A 22,497-nucleotide genomic window follows, 5' to 3' on the forward strand; every position below is an offset into this window, starting at 1 on the left:
TCAGTTTCTCTTGATGCCCATCCTAATCACCTTATATAAGCCCTGCCTGAGCTCCTTGTTCTTAAGAGAATATACAATGGGGTTGAGGGAAGAAGGAATGACATTGTGTAGCACATTGAGTAGAACTGGAATGAGGGGAACTCTCATTCCTGCACTACGAGTGATGGAAATCACAATAACAGCTGTATAGAAGAAAAGGATTAGGATGAGGTGGGAAGTGCAGGTGCTTAAGGCCTTGGATGCAGCTTCTGTAGAGTTCAGCTTCAAGACAGAGTGAAGTATTAAAGCATATGATAAAATAATCAAACCCAAGTCACTTCCCATGAGTGCCCAACCCAGAAGCAGCTGGTTGATACTATTAATTTTCCAATCATCACAAGATAGGCTAGTGACTCCAAGGTTAGAACAAAGACAGTGCTCAATCTGATTCCGGGAGCAGTAGTGTCTCTGAGCAGCCAACACAGGCACTGAGATGGGACATAGGCTGTTTCTCAGTGCCATAAACACAGTAGCTTTGAACACAAAAGATTCAGTGATGATTGATGGATATCGTAGTGGCTGACAAGTGGCTACATATCTATCAATAGCCATGCAGACAAAGATACCTGACTCCATGGCCACACAGCAATGTATGGCATACATCTGAGCAAAGCACTCTGGGAGACTGATGGTTTTAGCATTGAACCATAAGATGGCCAAAATCTTAGGCATGATGGTGGTAGCCAGGCCCATGTCCACCACAGCCAAGATGCCCAGGAAATAGTACATAGGCTGGTGCAGTGCTGCCTCTTTGTTGATGATGATCAGGATAAGGATGTTGGCACTGAGAGCTAAGAGGTAGAGCAGAGCCAGGGGCAGGGAGAGCCAGTGCTGCCAGCCGTGAATGCCAGGGAATCCCATTAGGATGAATTCAGAGACCTGGAACTTAGAGGTGTTGGAATCTCTGCGCTCCTGGAGCATCCTTCGCTAAGAGGAATAATATTCAACATTATTATTCTTAATTCTCTTCCTGACAGAATTTGAAAGGAAATTACCCAGTATTATGACATTAAGAGAGATTGAGAGACTAATATTTTCATATTACCACTTCGATTTTATTGGATATTTATCATGACACAGGAACTGTGGCATGTGGTGCATTCTGTGTCTTAACTCACATATCAACAGTTTTAGTCACCCGTAAAACCCTGTAAGGCTGGTTATATTTTTTTCTTCTTTCTCATACTGAGGAATAAAATATTAGAAGAAGTCAGGACATTTTTCATATTTTTCTAACTTTTTAGCCAGGGAGGCAGAACAAGTTGAAAATGATCTGACTTCACAGCTTTAGCCCTTAAGTTTTGCTTTGCTGATGACTTCGTTTCTTTAGACATTTATTGTATAGACTCAGAATACAAGTATTTAAGCATTGAGACTTTTTTTCATGTAAAAGATTATATTGTAGAATACATGAAAAGAACTAAAAGTAGCTCTTTTTAGTTCTTCACATATTCACACACTTGAGAATATGGGAAATGCTATAATATATCATTTAATTTTCATTGAAATTTATATTAGTATAAACATTTTATAGAAAGAAGATTGAAATACAAAGTTTAGTCAACTCTCTCCCACTGTAAAGGACAGTAATATTCTTTAGAAATCATATTGTCCTTTAAATCCAATTCGTTATGGTTTCAAGTAAGTTTTCTTTACCTGCAAATGTTTTTGGTCTTAGAGCAGTCCACTCAGTCACACTATAATGAACAGCACAGAATTTTAAAAAAACAAAATAGAAGAAAAGAAACACACACAACATGTCCCAAGAGTTTGAGATAAACTCATTGATAAAATACCTATGAAATCAAGATATAATAATATATGAATAATTTATTTTGAAACAAAAAAATGTTTATAATCTGTTCTCAACAAATGTAGGCTATTCATTATTTCTTCCTGTCAATATTTTCAGTATTAAAGAATACTATAATGACACAGAAAATGCAAAATGTATTGTGGGTTAAAATGATAACATCTATGGAAAAGGTAGTATTGATATTGAGCTGGCAGATATATTCATCTTAATCCATATGATGGTATACTATTATATTTATACCATAATGAGTCAAGGTAAATTAATGGATTTTTATTTAGATAAATGTACTTATTCTGTTCTCTATATTTCAGTAACTTCTAAGATTCAATCATTTATTTTCATACTTTTGTTTATCTTTTATTTGGAAACTATTTATCAAATCATGATGACCTCTGAGTACTAATTCAAACCTGGTCTGCTTTAGAAAGCTGTTTCAAAACTCTGGGTGATATGTGAAGATCAATTAGAAGGATGAATGCTTTTGTAGTCACTTCTTTGCCCCATTGGAGATATGCTTGGTTTTCTGTGCTAATAGGTCTTTTTTCAGATACTTTAAATTATTCCAGAGGAAAAACAAAAACACTGATCTACATGCTGCATGAATGGCTTCCAGTGTTCTTGGAGTTGTGTGGTAGAAGGTTACTGGGGATCTCACACTTAAAGGTGAATAATAGATTCAAATCTCCATTTCTTAGGAAACCCCTTCTTTGTCCATTGTCATAATTGATGTATATGCACTCATAGTATTAGTTAAATTTTCTTCCAAGAATAAACTTCCAAATATCATAAGGAGCTATTTAACATTGTTTAGAAGAATGAATAAATCCAAGATAGCCAGTTGTTCCTTTTTCTATTATTTTAACTGTATCCTTGTTTGATTTTTATGTGTTTACATTGAAGGATGGTAGATTAGATGCTACAAAAGGCAGCATCTAGAAATAACAAAACAACATAGGATGAATGTATCAATAATAGCACTCTTCAATGGTCTCTTCTTGTGTCATCAGAACATCTTAGAATTATACAGGAGTAGATAGAAATGACAAGTAAGCAAAACTCTGGAGGTCAGAAATGTTTTCTAAGAGGAAAAAATAAATGCTTTTAGATTGAAGTATGTTTAGAATTCTGTCGGATTTCTATTCTCTTCTGTTGCTGTTAGCGATTTCCTACCCACATCACACTAATATTATCAGCTTTGTGATTTTGCAATCCTCTATTCTATTTTGTGCCCTCACTCCTGCCACACTAAATCTACATTTAATTATTCCTTCTTCTAAAAGACTCAATTTTGTTTTGGAGAGAATAGAGATCCTCACTCTAAATCATTTGAGTATAACACAATTTAAAAAGAGATGGGGGCCAGGCACCATGGCGCATGCCTGTAATCCCAGCACTTTTGGAGGCTGAGGCAGGTGGATCACGAGGTCAGGTGATCAAGACTATCCTGACCATCATGGTGAAACCCCGTCTCTACTAAAAATACAAAAAAAATAGCTGGGCATGGTGGCGCATGCCTGTAGTCCCAGCTATTCAGGAGGTTGAGGCAGGAGAATTGCATGAACCCAGGAGGTGGAGATTGCAGTGAGCCGAGATCACGCCGCTGCACTACAGCCTGGGCAACAATGCAAGACTCTGTCTCAAAAAAAAAAAAAAAATAATAATAATAATAACAATAATAAAGAAAAAGAGATGGGGTTGCAGTTAAAAAATATATTCATTGATGAAATCAATCTTTTTTATTTTAACATGGTAAGTATCTCAACTCACAATTATATTGTAGAATACAGGAAAAGAACTAAAAGTACCTCTTTTTAGTTTTAGTTTTTAGTTCTTATTGTGTTCTTATCTTTTATTATATTGTGAGTGAATCAAGATACTTATCATGTTAAGGTATTACATACCTTAATATTTGGAGATATTCAATTTATATTTAATTCATAACATCTAGCAAAATCCTATGCATATAGTACATATGAATAAATGCTTTTGAATGAATAAATGAACACATTAATGAATGACATTTCATAATGGGCTTTAAGAATTATGACACTGGTGTCAAATATTATCTCGTAGAAAGCACTATCCTTAGCAAACTAACACAGGAATATAAAATCAAATACCACATACTCTTATAACTGGGAGTTAAATGATGAGAACATGTGGACACATAGAGAGGAAAAACACACAGGGTTGTCTATTGATGGGTGGAGGGTGGAAGGAGGAAGAGGACCAGGAAAGACAACCAATGGGTACTAGGCTTAATAGCTGGATGATGAAATAATCTGTACAACAAACTCCAATGACACAAGTTTATCTACGTAACACACCTGCACTTGTACCCCTGAACTAAAGTTTAAAAAAAAGAAAAAGGAAAAGGAAAAAAGAAGCATGAAAAGAAACAGAAGAAACAGGCCTAAAATGTCTACCTCATGTATTACCAGAAAATGTAATTTTCTAAATAAAATACTCATCATGAAATAGAATAAACAAAGAAAAACCCTAAAAGACAAAATAAACAAATGAATAAGGTAGCAGACCAAACAAATATTTTGGTGTGGGAGGTAAAGGTTAATTATTTAATCTATACCACAAGTTTATCCTATTTCACAGGACTAGTATATATACATGTGTGTATGTGTGTATATAAATATGCAATTAAAAAGTACAAAGACAAAACTATATGCAATATATGCACAAAGAGTTTTATAGAAATAGAAATAACATACTAAAAACCTTCCCCAAAACTTTTTGAGGAAATATTAATGTCAGTCAAAGTAGAAACCAAAGAAACTAAATGCTGGATAGAGACAACTTTTGAGAAACAATAGATGAAATGCATGACACCATGCAATTAAAACTGATTGCAGCACTGTTCAGAATAGCCAAGATTTGGAAGCAACGTGTGTCCATCACAGATGAATGGATAAAGAAAATATGGTACATATACACAATGGAGTACTATTCAGCTGTGAAAAAGAGTGAGATCTTGTCATCTGCAACAACATGGATGGGACTGGAGAGTATTATGTTAGGTAAAATAAAATAATGATTATGTTCAGGCAAGAAAGGGAAATATCACATGTTCTTATTGTGGCATCTAAAATGCAAAACAATTGAACTTATGAAATTAGAAAACAGAAGGTTGTATACTAGAGGCTGGGAAGGGTACTGGGTTAGTGTAGGGGCTGAGGGGAAGGTGGTGATGATTAATGAGTACAAAAAAAATAGAAAGAATGAATAAGACCTAGTATTTGATAGCACAACAGGCTGACTATAGTCAATAATAACTTAATTGCTATTTAAAAATAAATAGTATAATTGGAATTTTTGTGACACAAAAGATAAATGCTTGTAGGGATGGATATCCCATCCTTCACGATGTGATTGTTATGTATTGCATGCCAGTATCAAAACATCTCATGTACCCCATAAATATGCTCATGCAATATATACAGACAAAAAATTAAAAATATAAAAAAACATACTGATTGAACCAAATTGTGTCATTTTCATGTCTGACACAGTTTCTTCCCTCAAGCAAAATAATAGAAAAAACTGTAGTTATTTTTCTCACATTATTAGTACATAAAGAAAATTGAAAAATTGGGAATCCACTTACATTAATCACAACTTCTTAGCTGATCTTCAATTTTTGACTTAGCCACATTGGAAGGATTTACACTAATAATTGCAAGGCTAAGAAAAGCTTTGTAATTATTATTAATTTTTTTTAGCATTTGCTGTATTAGGTAAATGATTTTTTTTAATTTTTAAAAATTTTTTTGTTTTTTTATTTTACTTTAGGTGTATACAATATCCGGCGTTTCTCCCCATGTTATCCCCCTCACCCTTTCCACCCCCACGCTGTCCCTCCTTTACCCTCCCAAAACTGCCCCCAGTGTGTGATGCTCCTCTCCCTGTGTCCATGTGTTCTCATTGTTCAACACCCACCTATGAGTGAGAACATGCGGTGTTTGGTTTTCTGTTCTTGTGTTGGTTTGCTAAGAATGATGGCTTCCAGATTCATCTAAGTCCCTAGAAAGGACACGAACTCATCATTTTTTATGGCTGTGTAGTATTCCATGGTGTATATGTACCTCATTTTGTCCAGTCTATCATTGATGGGCATTTGGGTTGATTCCAGCTCTTTGCTATTGTATGTGTTCACAAAATGAGAAAATGTTTCCTTGCATAAAAAAATTATTGTGTCAAGAGCAGAAAATCAAATACCGCATGTTCTCACTCATAAGTGGGTGTTGAACAATGAGAACACATGGACACAGGGAGGGGAGCACTACACACTGGGGTCTGTTGGGGGGAATTAGGGGAAGGACGGGGGGGTGGGGAGGTGGGGAGAGATAGCATGGGGAGAAATGTCAGATATAGGTGAAGGGGAGGAAGGCAGCAAATCACACTGCCATGTGTGTACCTATGCAACAATCTTGCATGTTCTTCACGTGTACCCCAAAACCTAAAATGCAATCAAAAAAATAAATAAATAAATAATTATTGTGTCATTCTGTGAAGCTTGTAAATTTGTTCTTCATGTTTGTATATTTTTAAAATTTCCTTTATAATTTACTATTAAAACAAAACTGTAATAATTCATATACATGCATACATAATTGTATAGATTGTGAAAATAAGCTATATTTTCTAATGTATTTTGATAAATATTTGACTAATATATACCAAGTAATCACAAATATTTGAAAAATATTGAATCATTACTTGTTCCTCCTTATCGATTCATTTAAGCAGTCATCTCATAACTCTATGTGTCTGTATAATAGAAGCAAGTAAAGAAATTAAAAATACCCATAAGCTGAAAATAAAAAATATATCTTTGGATGACTTATGCTGTCTTTATCTCACATATAATATTTATCTTATATACATGATATCTCACATTATATATATTTAGCATATATTATGTTAAATATATATTAAAACTATAACTGTAAAAAGGAAACACATAAATATTTATGTCTCTTGTGTTTCCTTTTTATGTACGCTTAATTACTAAAACTGACTTTATTGTTAAACAAAAAGTTTAGTTCTTATTTCAAATACACTTACAAGCATTTCAGTTAAAGATCCTGCTGATACTAAATAATACAGCACTAAGCACGAGTTATATAATACTTTTCCAAAACAAATTTAAAATGCTTTTTTTTTTTTTAAAGTCAGAGAATCAAGGGGAAAGAGATTTTGATTGAGAAAGATGTCTGTTTAAAATATACTATAAATTGCCTCTGAGAATGATACTTATACTTGCTGGGAACTCAGCTGGGCAATGTGACTGCTGTGGCAATGCTAATTTACACAAACCTATATGATTGCTGGTGATGAGAAAAAGATAATTGAGCTTAATAATTTAAGGAAATAATATTTTATGAAAAAGACAGAAAGATTATAATACTTTCTAGTCCCTAATATTTGAAGTTCTGAATTACCAGGATTTGAAGCTAAGGACCACAATTGAAAAAAAAAAAAGTTTTATCAAGAAATATAAGCTTATAAAATACTTTTAATGCGATTTAACTTTTCTGCAAGAAAAATAGATTTGTATTATGCTATGACTGAGTACGTCTATTAAATGATAACATTAAAAACAAATACCACCTTTTATAAAGTATGATTTTGATATCATCAGTTGTGTATTTCCCAAGCTCTGTAGATAGCAACTTTGTTTTCTCACTTGATCATGCTCAATCTTTACACAGGCCGTGCTCTTCTCTCAAAATGACTGTAGGTTTATCCAAGTGTGTTTGGTATCCAAAATATATGAAACACAGTCATAACTATGTCTGCCTAGGAATAAAGCCAGTTAATCAGATTCTTATTCTAAGGAATAAGAGGAGGGCAGGTAAGACGAAATAGAGTTCTAACCATAATAAAGAACTGTTTTCTATTTTTTCTCTCTGTCATCAAGTTATTCATACCTGACTTTCATCATCTCCAATGATTCCTATTTCTTTTGTTTATAAATATTCATAATCATCATGGAAAGTTTCACTGAATAGGAATCTGAAAATTGGGGAAATAAACATTTTTCTGCAAAAACAAACTTCTGCGGCATTTCTGCTTTCAAAATTGTTGGATGAAATCAAATCTGTGTTTCTGAGAATAATCAATAGTGCACACTCAAAGGCTCTGTACACTTTAGCAAAACCTCTCTACAATTTATCCACCATGAGCTACAACAAGAAAAATCCTGTCACTACCCTGTCTCCTTTTCATGACCTTTAATACCTGATTTCCAGATGCCAGTGCAATGAGTGGAATGCAGTTTGGTCCAGGTGTTTAGAATCTTGGTCAAAGAGCATATAATAATCCTAAAATATAGGTACAATTTACTGCCTTCAACATTAAAATCTCTTGATACCTTTACTACTGATGTGAGCCTTTGAAGAAAATTGTGTGTTGTATGTCCCTAGGGGATATTTCAGATAATGAGGCTCACAGTGTTGGAGTAAAGACAATGCTCACAAGAGATAAAAGGGTGTAAACCTCCCATGCTCACTCTTATATGCTACATAAATAAGTGAATACTTTCCTATGAATGTATCTGCACGTGTGCTTATGTGTGGCCATGTATACATGGTCCGGGAAGTGAGAAAGAACACAGGATATTTTTTATTAAAAGTTATGATATTAATATGATTGCAGAATTGTTGTGGTTTTCTTGTTAAAGTCTTGTGGCATACACATTAGAAGCAGGCACAAAATGTTCTAATGCTCACACAGACACTTTAATATCTTCCTTTATTTATGTTTTCATGTGTCTGTTTAAATAACGTCATTGAGCGATTCACACTCTTAGACTAGGAACTATTAAAAAAGCATCAGAAAACGTGAGCATTGGTTTTCAAGAAATTTATTTTCAAGAAAGATTAGTGATGACTATTACAGAATAGTAAAAATAAATCAAAAGTTCAGGCTTATTATGCACAAAGGTTAAATCAGGAATAATTAAATGCCTTAATTTTGAAATAATAATAGTGATGTTAATAAGTGCAATAATAAAACACAATAACTAATCTAATGTTAAGTATTTTTAATTACAAGAAAAATGCCTGATTATTTTTATTAGTTGGAAAAATAAAATGGGGTTTGCACAGAGATAATTAGAACCTAATTCTAGACTGTAGAGGAAACTTCTGATATATTGATATACAATTGCTATATAAGCTTTCGACCAACTTTTGGATAATATCAATTTTAAAACACAAATCCTATCATTTTCAGTTAGTGATTATATTAAGCACATTCAAAAAAGGATTGTTCAGTATTGTGATTAAATAAAAGCACATTATATCTTTATACACTTCCTTAAGTACTTTCCTGTTCTCAGACATCTATGCTCTTTTATTTTACAGAAAAATATACAAGAAACATACATGCAGAGAACAATTTTGGCAGTTTTTTTATGTTGTCTTTCACTGAATGTAAGTTAGTACTACCTTTATGGAAAACAGTGTGGAAATATCCAAAAAAACTAAAAATAGAACTACCATTCCATCCAGCAATCCCACTCCTAGGTATCTACCCAAAGGAAGATAATTACATTTAAAATAATTACATTAAAAATATTGGCACTAGTATGTTTACCACAGGGAAAGATATGGGATGAACCTGTGTCCAACAACAGATAACTGGATAAAGAAAATGTGGTATGATATATGATGAAATACTACTCAGTCATGAAAACAAATGAAATAATGTTTTTTGCACCAACATGCATAGAACATGAGTCCATTATCTTAAGCGAAGTAACTCAGAAACAGGCAAATACCGTATGTCCTCACTTATAAGTGGGAACTACCTAATATGTACACATAGATATAGAGTGTGGAATAAATACATACTGGAAGTTTGGGAGGTGAGAGGATGGAAGGGGAGTGAGGAATGAGAAATTCCTTAGCAGGTACAATGTACACTATTCTGGTAATGGGTACACTGGAAGCCCGGATTTCACAACAGCCAGGTTATCTGCGGGTATACATCCATGTATCAAAAATTCAGTTGTACCCCCTAAAGTTATATAAAATGAAAAAAAACATACAATTGAGTGGCTTTCACTACACTCATTATTCTATGCAACCATCACCACTATCTAATTTCACAATATTTCTATTACTTTGAAAGGAAACTTCATAACCATTAGTCAGTATCTCATTATTGCCCTGAGCATCCATTCCCTTTTAATAGCTAATTTACTTTTTTCTCTGTAGACTTAACCTATTCTGGATATTCATACAGATGGAATCAGATACTAGGTAGCTCTTTTTTTCTTTCTTTCTTCACTAACCTAAGCACAATGTTTTCAAAGTTAATGTATGCTGTAGATTGTACTAGTACTTTATTGGGGGGTGGAATTTATCTTTTTCCTTATTTTTTCTCTTTACTAAACAAAATTTTGCCATTTGTTATTTGTTTTCTGATTGTTTTGTAGCCTTCTCTTCTTTCCTTCTCTTGCGTCTTCTAAAAATAAACGTGATATTCTATGGTGGTATATTTTAGTTTTCTTCTTTTTATTTTCTGTCTTTATTTCCTCTTCATTGTCAAAGGATATTATCACTAGGTATTATTTCCTCTTCATTGTCAAAGGATATTATCACTAGGTATACTATTCTAAGATAAAAGTGTTTTTCCTTCAGAATTTTAAATATGTCACGCCTTTTCTGATCTGTAAGATTTTTACTGAGGAGTCTTCTATCAGATGTATTGGAACTCCTTTATATGTTATTGTTTTCTTTTCTCTTGCTGCTTTTAGGTTCCTTTCTTCATCTTTGACATTTGGGAATCTGATTATTAAATGCCTTGAGGTAGTCTTCTTTGGGTTAAATCTGCTTGGTATTTCTATAATCTTCTTGTACTTTAATATTGATATATTTTTCTAGGTTTGGGAAGTTCTCTGTTAAGGTAAGAATTATTTAAGGATGAGAAAGTGGAGAAATGAATAGTGGCATTCATTAAATAAATTTTTCTACCAAGATGAAGAAAGAAATAAAATATAAAGAAACGTTGATTTTGTGATGAAATTTGCTTTATTCATTTTATAAAATGAAAAATTCTAGAATATGACTCAAAAATGTGAATAAAAATTATTAAGCATAAATTTACAACATCAGAGAAAAGTATGTGAATTCTTGCAAATAGGACAGGAAGAACTGACTCTAATTCTTTTCATGGTTTCTTGACATTGCTATAATCCTGCTACTATTATTAGTCTCTCACCTACATATCAATTTGGCAGGCCCTTGATACGAAAAATGTTCAAGTAATTTCCTCAGTTTCATTCTCAGTTCAAAAGAAGAAAAGTGGAAGTCAAAGCTGTAGCTGTTTGCGGATAATAGGATTGCATACCTAGAAAATACTAAAGACTCCTCCAAAAGATTCCTAGATTTGGCAAACAAATATAGCAGTCTTAGGTTACAAATCAATGTGCACAAATCAGTAGCACTGCTATACACCAACGGTGACCAAGCTGAGAATCAAATCAAGAACTCAATCCCTTTTACAACAGCTGAAAAAAAAAATACCTAAGAATATACTTAACCAAGGAGGTAAAAGTCCTCTATAAGGGAAACTACAAAATACTGATGAAAGAAATTGTATATGACACAAACAAATGGAAACACATTCCATGCTCATGGATTGGAAGAATTAATATTGTGAAAATGACTATACTGCCCAAGCAATCTACAGATTCAATGCAATTCCCATCAAAATACCACCATCATTTTTCACAGAATGAGAAAAAAATCCTAAAATTCGATGGAATCAAAAAAGAGCCTGAATAACCAAAGCAATCCTAAACAAAAAGAACAAGTGTGAAGCAGCACATTACCAGACTTCAAATTATATTATAAGGGTATAATTACAAAACAGTATGTGTGCTTATAAAAGTAGGCACATAGACCAATGGAATAAAAGAGAGAACCCAGAAATAAAGCTGAATACATACTGTCAACTGATCTTACACAAAGCATAAAAAAACGTAAAACTGGGGAATGGACACACTATTTAATAAATGGTGCTGAGAAGACTGGCAAGCCACATATAGAAGAATAAAACTGGATCTCTATCTCTCACCTTATACAAAAATCAACTTAAGATGGATCAAAGACTTAAATCTAATACATGAAGCCATACAAATTCTAGAAGAAAATATTGAAACAAGTCTTCTAAACAACTCTAAATGTCTAGAAGTGTTTATTTATAAATAAAAGTTATTTATAAATAAGACTCAAAAAGCAAATGGAACAAAAATAAAAACAAATAAATGGGACCTAATTAAACTAAAAAAAAACTTCTGCACAGCAAAAGGAATACTAATCAGAGTAAACAGACAGCCCACACAATGGGAGAAAATATTTGCAAACTATACATCTGACAAAGAACTGATATGCAGGATCTAAAAGGAACTCAAACAAATCAGCAAGAAAAAACAAGCTCATCAAAAAGTGGGCAAAGGACATGAATAGACATTTCTCAAGAGAAGACATACAAATGTTCAGAAAGTAAATGGAAAAACGCTCTGCATTACTAATCATTAAGGAAATGTAAATTAAAACCACAATGAGATACCACCTTACTCCTGTAAGAATGGTCATTATTAAAAAGTCGAAAAAACCACAGATGATGGCATGGATATTGGGAAAAGGGAGTGCTTATAAACTGCTGGTGGGAATGTAGTAACTAAATACATCGATTTTTTTATTTCCAGCTTTGTTACACTCAATGTAAAATGTTATTTTTATTATTTATGGACTCTATTGAAGTTTGCTTTTTGATCAAACACAATTTATTTGAGATCAGAAGCTCAAAAATTTTGTGGATTTTTATATGCACTAGAAAAGAAAGAATATTGTCTATCATTGGTACATAAAACACAATTTGTTATCTTTTATCTACAAGTTTTACCTATTTTTCTATTATTTTCTATTGGTCAAAATATCCAAAACTATCAACTAATGCTTTTGCAATTGTGTGTATTTTCAATCTGAAAAATATAAAATCCATAAAATTTTATTTTCAGGAATTATACTGTTTAAACACAGAAGTATTTCATACTATCAATTTACTGAGTACTATGTGGTCATATTTCATACATTCAACCCATAGAAAGTGGGTAAAAGATGGCGTAATAAACAAATTTTGAGACTAATAAACCTAAATTTAAATCTCAGTTTTACTTTTTACCATCACTATGAACAACCATTTACACTACCTAATACATAATTTCTGAATTTGTAAAATGGAGATAATAATACCTTTCTTAAATAAGTATTGTGCAACTCTAACAAAGTATAACATTGTACATCAAGCGCAGGACCATAGAACCAATTTTGGTGCTCAATTAAGGTTATCCTTACATTGAAACTTTTCCAAAAGTATTTTTATACATATATTTATCTAATTATTAAAATTTACACTATATAGCATGTCTCCCCTTTATATGAAAGGTATAGTATTTTTTCTTGTATTTCCTTTCTCCTCTCAACCCTTTCTGTTATTATTAACTCGTAAAGCTCAATTTCTTCCTTCTTGTGTTTTAACAATATTTCAAATATAATTCTACAAGTGTATTTAGTATAATTATTGTATAAAAATTAATAATGTAATCATGGACCACAGTTTTTTGAAATAGTTTATTTTTTCTCTCTCCTTTTTTCTTTCCTCTTTCCCATTTCCTACTTAGCCATTTAGAAATGCAAATATAGCCTTTTACCTCCCCTTCACTAGACACTCCCCACAGGGCAAGTACCACTTCAGAGAGGAAATTTCACCCACCAGGCAGTTGCCTTGAGAGATAACAGTCAATTTATAACCCAAAGCATGTCTGCCTAAGAAGATGCCAGCAGTCACCAGCTTGACAGTCCAGTAGATCAGGCAGCAAGCTAACCCAGAGATCTGCCACTTGTTTGCTTCCCCCTCCTGCCACGAGCTTGCCATTTACGCTAGGCCTCTTTTAGAACCGCTCGCTTTCTGCTCCAAAAGCAGAGTGGTATCCTTAGGCAGGAAGCCTATGTAAGAAAAACAGCTCTCTAAACAGTTCCTTCGGGGAATCATTAGATTCATAGCCAATACTTAAGACCATGATACTAAAGGAAGAGAATGTAGAAAATAAAGTTAAACAAAGAATATGACATAAATGAAATATGTAGTGTCTCTGAAGTAAATTAAAATGATAGTGTTTCAAGATATTGGAAATATTAAATTGCAATCAAAATTCCTAAGAGTGTGAGATGAGCAAAGAAGGAGGCCTATTTAATTTGCTAACATGGAAAAAGCATTGGTGAAGTTGACAAAAGAAATTTTAGATAACAAATGGAATAAGAGAAAAACAAACTAGGAGAAGAGTGATGTCAGGCTGAGGAAGTAAAGACAATATTGACAACCTTTGGCTTTAGGGTATACCAAATATTGAAATAGGGTGATACATGGAGGATAATTATATTTTAGTGGGTGCTGCTCTTTTGTCAGATTGTAAGATGCAAGATAGTCAAGAAGCATTCACTAAGTAAACATATGCAATTTGATGACTATAGTTAACTAAATTTTAAGGAAATATGTGTCTTCTTGTCAGTTTATTTTTGACATAGAAAAATAGCAGTAAAAATTGAGTTTATATTCCTTTGGCTTAGCTTGTGAGATGTTAATATGAAAGCACTATCTTTTATAGTTTCTCAATTGTTTTTTAATTTAGATAAATTTAAATATTAGAAATATATACTCAATTTTTCTTATTAGATTCATAATTAGAGATAAAATGAAACAAGTAGATTTTGATCCCCTTTCACAGAGATCTTAGAGGAAATATACTGTTGTTTTTTTTGTTTTGTTTTGTTTTTGTTTTTGTTTTGGTTAAGAGATCTATCTCTCTTTCCAGACTGTATGCTTTTTTTAAAGCCCCTTTAAAGAAAATGAAATATCTAATTGTTCTGTTGTGAAATAATTATGTGACCTATTCAGCCTAATATTATTTTAGCTAGATGCTTAGATACCTAAAACTCATTATATTAATGACTTTTATGGGATACACTCTAGATTCTTTTTTAGGAAAATGTCATTGAAGAAACAGAGGTTTTTGATCATTATGAGAAATATGTAGCTCATGTTTTCCAGACAAAAGTAGTAACTGGCTGTTAAGCTGAAAATCGTGATACTGAAAAGAGGACTCAGGTCATCTCCTACTTAGGTTTGCCTTTTCATAAAAAATGTACTCACTAGGTTTTGTTGAAGGAAATATGGTTTAATTATTATACTGGTCCTTCACAGGAGTGAGAAGGCAACAAATATATAGAAATGTTGGTGGACATGCCAGTGGTGTTGAGATTCCTAAGGGTACTTACTGAGAATGCACCAGCTGACAAACTCCTTTTTTGTATGTATGCAGTACTTCCAGAAAGATTTTATCGGCTCCTGCCTAAGAGGCAAACAGAAGTAATTCTATCCTTTTCTTCTCACTCCTTCGAAGTGTTCATTCACATGCTATAGGATTTGGTATCCTTAGAACCTGAAAGGAGCCTTATGACACAGTCTCGTATCTGTTTGGTTTTCACCCCATAGACAATAGGGTTCATAGTGGGAGGTAGGAGCAGATAAATATTGGCTACAATGATGTGGCAAGAAGGGGGGATTGTGTGTTCCCCAAAGCGGTGGGAAAAGAAGGAGAAGAAAGCTGGAGTGTAGGAGAAAACAATGGCACAAATGTGGGCACTGCAGGTATTAAAGGCCTTCTGTCTGGCATCTGCTGAGGAGAGGCTGACCACTGCCCGGAGAATCATGGTATAGGAGGCTGTGATACACAGTATGTCAAAGCCCCCAATCAGGAGGGCAACCATCAAACCATAGACAGCATTGACCTTGACATTACCACAGGACAATTTGGCTACAGACATGTGGTCACAGTAGGTATGGGGAAGTATATTGCCTCTGCAGTAGGGCAGGCGCTTGGTGAGGAAAGTAAAGGGAATAATGAGCAGTACCCCTCTCAGGAAGGTGGCAAGCCCAACCTTTGTGATGAGAGGATTGGTGAGGATGGTTGAATAGCGTAAGGGGTAGCAGATGGCCACATAGCGATCCAGGGCCATAAGCATAAGCACCCCAGACTCCATCCCTGTGAAGGTGTGGATGAAGAACATCTGGACAAGGCATTCATCAAATCCAATGTCCTTGAGATGAAACCAGAAGATGCAGAGGGCTTTAGGGACTGTACTAGAGCACATGACAATGTCAGTAAAGGAAAGCATGGCCAAGAAGTAGTACATGGGTTTGTGCAGGGCATCCTCATAGCGAATGAGGTAGAGGAGTCCACAGTTCCCTACCATAGCCACAACATACATAGAGCAGAATGGGAAGGAAATCCAGAGTTGTGTGTCCTCCAGTCCTGGGACTCCACTCAGAATAAATGAAGTTGGAATTAGGTCTGTTTTATTCAGTGTTAGCATGATAAATCTGGTAGGTTATGAAGTCACTTAAATTTTGTGTGGATTTTCCTAGAGTTAAAAAAAAAAAAAAAAAGACAAGAGAAAATATAGGTTATCTTTACTGTCTCCCTCTCCCCAACTTTAAAAAATTCCATAATGCATTTTCGTGGTCCAACAACCAAATTTCTGAAAGCCAAGGAATAGTTTGGTTTGTCTGTTTACTTTTATGGATTGATTAATTCTTTGATTAAGTAAACAGTTCTTATTGGGAAGTCTAAGTTTTAATCACAGATGCAAGTCAAACATTAATTAATTTGTAAAAAGACATATTCCCAATCTCATAGATTTATAATCAAATATAATTCTAACTTTTCAATGGTATTTTTACTAGTGTATCTTACTTAACTACAACTATAATTATCTCAATACAGATGTTATTTTAAAGAATAGTAATTTGATTACTTCACTGATGATCCAAGAGATGAGATGTAGACTTTTAATTTTTATTCTTAATGAATGTCTGGTATTCATTCTTGGGTACTCAGACACTGTTCAAAGAATTTTGATGTTTTAATTATTACTCAATGAAGCTTAGGGTCTCAAAAATTAGTAAATGTATTGGGTGTCTATAGTCAATAATAATTTAATTATATATTTTTAAATAACTAAAAGAGTATAATTGGGTTGTCTGTAACACAAAGGATAAATGTTTGAGGTGATGGATACCCCTATTTAATTTAATCATATTATTATTATTATCACTATTGGTTTAAGACAGTGTCTCACTCTGTTGCCCAGGCTGGAGTGTAGTGGTGCAATCTTGGATAGCTGCAACCTCCACCTTCCAGGTTCAAACAATTCTTCTGTCTCAGCCTCTTGAGTAGCTGGGATACCAGGTGCATGCCACCATGCCTGGCTAAGTTTTGTATTTTTAGCAGAGACAGGGTTTCACCATATTGGGCAGGTTTGGTTTCCAACTCCTGACCTCAGGTAATCCACCTGCCTTGGTATCCCTAAGTGCTGGGATTACAGGCGTGAGCCATTGCGCTCAGCCCTTTAATGGGATTATGGCACATTGTATGCTTCTATCAAAATATCTCAGACACCCATAAATATATACACCTATGATGTACCCACAAAAATTTAAAATTTGAAAAAGTCAATGAAGTTTTGATTCAGTATTTTCACTTTTCAAGATATCTTTCTTGTGTTTTATGTATCCAGTCAACACAAACTAGAAGATAACCAAATGCATACATACACAAAATATATGAAGCACTCCAGCAACATCAGTAAGAAAAAGTTGCAGGAAGAAACATACACTTCAAAAGAGGGATAAAAGTGCCAACGAACATTTAAATAGGCACAAACTTTTATATTAATCAGAAAAATAAGTAAAATTTGTATCTCTCATGACAGAGCACCTTTTTTTTTGGTATGTAGTGACTTATCAAACTGGACAGCTAAAATGAAAAGGACTAAAAATACTAAGCATTGGCAAAGATGTAGAGTAATTGCAATTCTCATTTCTTATGGGAAGACATGTAAATTTGAACAACTGTTAATTGGATATCTCGTTATGATAAACATACACATGACCATCATTTACACTTCTAACACAACAGTGTACATGTATTTACTAGAATATATCAGTTAGAATGCTTATTGTAACGTGGTTTGTAGTGTAGCCTAAAACTGGAAAAAAACTAAATGTTCATCATGGGCAAATAAATTTTGGTACATTCCCACAATGATATACCGTGTAACAATAAGAGTTAACAATCTATGACTATATGCATAATATAGACTAATCTCACAATCTGTGTTAATTTTTTTAGAAAGATTTAAAATAGTAGGTAACATTTTGTGTTCTTTCAATAAAATACAAAAATGGATCAAATTATTCTGTGCTATTAGAAATAGAAAAATATTTTTACAAAGCGAGAGTGATAACTGAAAGGCAGTATGTGGTAGAGGGTCCTGTGAGTTGCTGGTCATATTCTCTTACTTGATTAGGTTGTGAGGTATACAAGATGCAGGTTTTAAAAATCAATCAACATGTAATTGGATTAATTGTAGAATTGCATAGGTATGTTAGAATTCATAATAACAAAAATTAAATTGCCAAGAGGATTAGGGGATGCTACCTCATTTTAAGTGCTCAATACCCATATTTGTATTTTCTTCTCAGGCTTGCAGTCATTTTGGCAGTGCTTAAAAAATTCACACCTTAGGAATCAACAGTGCCACCAAATGAGTTCTCTTTTGTGCCCCATCAGAGGAGGTATTCATCCTGCCCTCCATTAATAAAATAAACTCTTTTACGATTATTGTCTGATAGGAGATACGGTTTCACATAAAAATTCTGCATCATTGAGTAACACCAAGAGGACAGATCAGATGTCTCAAAAGCCAACTTGTTTTGAAAATAGTAGAGAAACACAGGTTAAACTTGTTCATAGGCATACTCCTCAAAGATGTGTCCTTAAGTCATTACAAAATGGGGAGGGATAACATGGGGAGAAATGCCAGATATAGGTGATGAGGAGGAAGGCAGCAAACCACATTGCCATGTATGTACCTATGCAACAATCTTGCATGTTCTTCCCATGTACCCCCAAACCTAAAATGCAAGTAAAATATATATATAAAATAAATAAAAATGTTAGAGTTATATGAGGTGTCATAGGAGCATCCGTGTGTCTAACCTAGCTTCAGGAGATGCCCCTAGAGAAAAGGACAGATGCTCCCAGACCTGGAGCATGATTAGAATTCTGACAGGTCAAAATGGTAGGAATAGTCTTCTCTTCTGGTGCTGTTTGTTATTTCCTACTCATGTCACACTGACATTCTCAGCTTTGTGATAGGCAGGCCTCTATCTCTTTGATGCTCCCTTTACCCACTCCCCTCAAATGTAGCTAATCCCTACACATTCTGCAAGCAAAACCATCATCAGGAGATCTCAAATGTCCTTTAAACATGATAGTGACCCATCCTTTAAATTATTTTAAGATAATGTAGCTTACCAACAGCCACGATTGGGGTAAGAAATTGGTTTGTTTAAATAATTATTCTCTTTAATTACATTTACCTCATGATATGAAAATCAATTTATATTTAGGAATTCTCCAAAATTCAGTGAAATCACTGATGTAAGGACAGTGTCTGGTAAATCATCCTCAGAGCTGAGCAAATCAAATCTCTCAGATACTCAATAAATGTCAACTTTAAAACAAATAAGTGAATAATTGAAGAAGTGAATGAATCACCAGACACACTTTATTTTGAGAATTAATAAATTATAATCTAAATATTATTAGATTGGTGCAAACATAATGGCGGGTTTTACCGTTAAAAGTAATGGCAAAGCCACAATTACTTTTGCACCAACTGAATATTATTTAGAAAATATAAAATAAACCACTAGAAGAAAAAAAAGAAAGTTTTACTTAAGATTACTAGATAAGAGAAACAAAATAAGGAATCCCTCTCATGAAGTAGAAAAACAAAGAGAATGCAAATTGGGAAGAAAAAAATAAGATAACGAAGGCAGAACAAATATATTGGTTTTGGAGATAAAAATAATTTAAACATCCCACCAAGTTGAAATAATCACAATTAATTTTTTTAAATTACATATGCAGTATAATACTTCATCAGAATGAAAACTATACACAGAGGTTTAAAATATATACAAACTTACCTTTTTTTAGGTAAACAGTACACCTACTTACAGATGATGTATTAACAGTATAAAAAAGAATTCAAAGCAAAAACACTCAAGCCAAGATCACTTTGAGAAGGTAAAACGCTTAGCATTGTGTAAATGTAATTAATGGTAATTGTACCAAATTGTTGTTTTTCTAGGTTTGATAAGGTTTTTCTATAACACAAATAAGGAAAGACACTTAAATTCATATTCTCACTTTGTTAATTCTGAAGGACAACGTTAATATGAGGACTTCTCAAAGTTACACTTATATTACCTAGCAGCTTGTAAACTAATTTTTAATTTTCTAATTAAGGAAAGTGGATGATTCAAAAACTGAAATTTTAGCTTTGGAGTTTTAAGATGTGTTATTATTTTTTTAAAATGGCATAAAAGATAGTCTTTTCAATACATGAAATGTTTTTCCTTGAAAACAAAAATTACAAGATTCTGTCATTCAGACAGAATTTATAAACTATGAATCTATATTTTATATTTGTAGTCACCATTATATTTTTCAGATTTCTTACACATTCCTCATTTTTCAGATGTTTTACAATATATTATTAAGCAAAAATAACTAAAAATTAATGACAGTTGTGATAATTCATTTATAAAACTACCTTTTCAATAATTTATAAAAATTTAGTATAAACTATTCAATAGGGTCATGATTCTTTTCTCCCTGCATCTCACTTTAATGTGTTGAACGGTATCTTAAATGTGATGCTCAATACTTGTTTTGGGCTATATATCGCTTTGTAAACTGCAGTTCAGGATGCACTTTTGCAGCTTCTCCTGGAGTTAAAGTGACTATTTCAAGTAATGGAAAATACTATTTTTAATGTCTTCATGACTTACGTGCAGAAAGAACAATAACCTGTGTGGAGAAAAATATACTTGTAGATCTATATTGAACCTGCACATATCCAAGTATGTATTCATGGTTCTACTGAGTTTGAAACAAGTATCCATGTGTTAGAAGTAGGTAGAGAAATTAGGGGAAGCATAAATATTTCCTAAACCAAAAATAGAGCATCTTTTCTTCTGAGATTATATGCACATTTTTATCTAAATACTAGTTAAATATTTTATTAATATTTCCTATATTTTGTTGTTTTAGGTATAACTTTAGTCAGTAAAACCGGCTGTGTGCTTACACAGCAATTTAGATGCCATCTTCCACACACTTGCAAAGTTCTCCAAGAACTACATAGCTATCTAAGTATTATTAATAACTATAAACGTATGCAGTTTTCTTTCTAAAACAAATTGAAAATAGTTCCTGCACATCAACATTTAATTTGTTCTGCAAAGAAATTTGACTTCACTATGCTCTGGTGCGGTAAGAGTAATTGGTCTGGTAATATTAATACATGTTACCTTCTATTTAACCTCATTCTTAAACTCTGCAGGCAACTTTTTTTTTTTTTTAATTCAACCCTCTCCAATCTAGTAAACCCACCTTCTCATATGAGGGTTGCTTGTTCCATGTAGATTAGATTTTGCTACTGCAAACAAATGAAACAAAAGTTATGTCTCAGTCTTTCCAGGAAATAACCAAAGAAAATAATACTATGATTTGGAGGAAGTAAAGGAAAGCAGGTAAAAAGCAAGGGTAATGGGTAAATATTCTCTAGGTAGTTTCTCATTTCTCCTTCTCATGGGAGTAATCCACACTTGACTTCCACCGCTAGTGAAAAAGGATTCCTATTTAAATAGAGAAATACACATATAATAATCATCATAGTTTACACTAAATTTTAATGCTTGATTTTGGAAAATAAACTAAAATACAAAATTTAGCCAGGTCTGGTGGCAGGTGCCTGCAATCCCAGCTACTTGGGAGGCTGACAGGAGAATTGTTTGAACCTGGGAGGTGGAGGTTGCAGTAAGCTGAGATCATGCCACTGCACTCCAGCCTGGGTGACAGAGTGAGACTTTGTCTCAAAAAAAACCTAAGCCTCACATAACACTTCTTCCTTCCAACTATGTGAATGGAATCAATGACTGAGCTGGAAAAAATGATAAACAACTGAGATATACCCAAAGCCTCTCTTTACTTTATCTTAATGCCTATGAAAAATAAATCTTGTCACTATTCCCTCTTTTTTTTTTGTATTTTTAATACCTTCATTTCTGAATAGCAAAACAGTGATCTGTAAATAATCTACTCCAGGTGTTAAGAATCTTGGTCAAGAAAAGAATCATAATCCTAGAATTAATATACATGCACAGCCACCAGCCTATAAATTCCTTTATGTCTGAACTATTGAACTGAGCCTTAAAGAGAAACATGTGTTATGTGTCCCAAGGGGATGTTTCAGAATATCAGAGACACAGGTGCTGGTGTGAGAATCAAGTTAACCTCTATGGGAAGAGAAGAAAAAACAAAAACTTTCCATTCTCAGTGTCCAAATAATGATACATATATAAGCAAATAATCCCATACATGTGTGTTTGTGTGTTAGAGTGTGTTTATGAGTTGGTGA

General features: G+C 33.4%; 2 protein-coding genes across 2 annotated transcripts; both read right to left on the minus strand.

Annotated features, from left to right (window-relative positions):
* On the minus strand, positions 1-960 carry LOC108288260 (putative olfactory receptor 56B2). The gene has a single exon (XM_017507149.1). The coding sequence runs from the start codon at positions 958-960 to the stop codon at positions 1-3; it is 960 nt and encodes a 319-aa protein (XP_017362638.1).
* Positions 961-14,709: 13,749 nt separating this feature from the next.
* On the minus strand, positions 14,710-16,819 carry LOC108288289 (olfactory receptor 52N4). Its single transcript, XM_017507174.2, has 2 exons — positions 16,759-16,819; positions 14,710-16,365 (listed from the first exon to the last, which is right to left on the minus strand). Exon 2 carries the CDS (start codon positions 16,315-16,317, stop codon positions 15,352-15,354), a length of 966 nt encoding a protein of 321 aa, XP_017362663.1. The 5' UTR covers positions 16,318-16,365; positions 16,759-16,819; the 3' UTR covers positions 14,710-15,351.
* Between the last annotated feature and the right edge of the window lie 5,678 nt (positions 16,820-22,497).

The sequence above is a fragment of the Cebus imitator genome, unplaced genomic scaffold, assembly GCF_001604975.1.
Source record: "Cebus imitator isolate Cc_AM_T3 unplaced genomic scaffold, Cebus_imitator-1.0 Scaffold370, whole genome shotgun sequence".
NCBI lineage: Eukaryota > Metazoa > Chordata > Mammalia > Primates > Cebidae > Cebus > Cebus imitator.

Coding starts and splice junctions, on each gene's coding strand:
- LOC108288260 (XM_017507149.1), bottom strand. CDS start 960: ATGCTCCAGGAGCGCAGAGATTCCAACACCTCTAAGTTCCAGGTCTCT.
- LOC108288289 (XM_017507174.2), bottom strand. CDS start 16,317: ATGCTAACACTGAATAAAACAGACCTAATTCCAACTTCATTTATTCTG.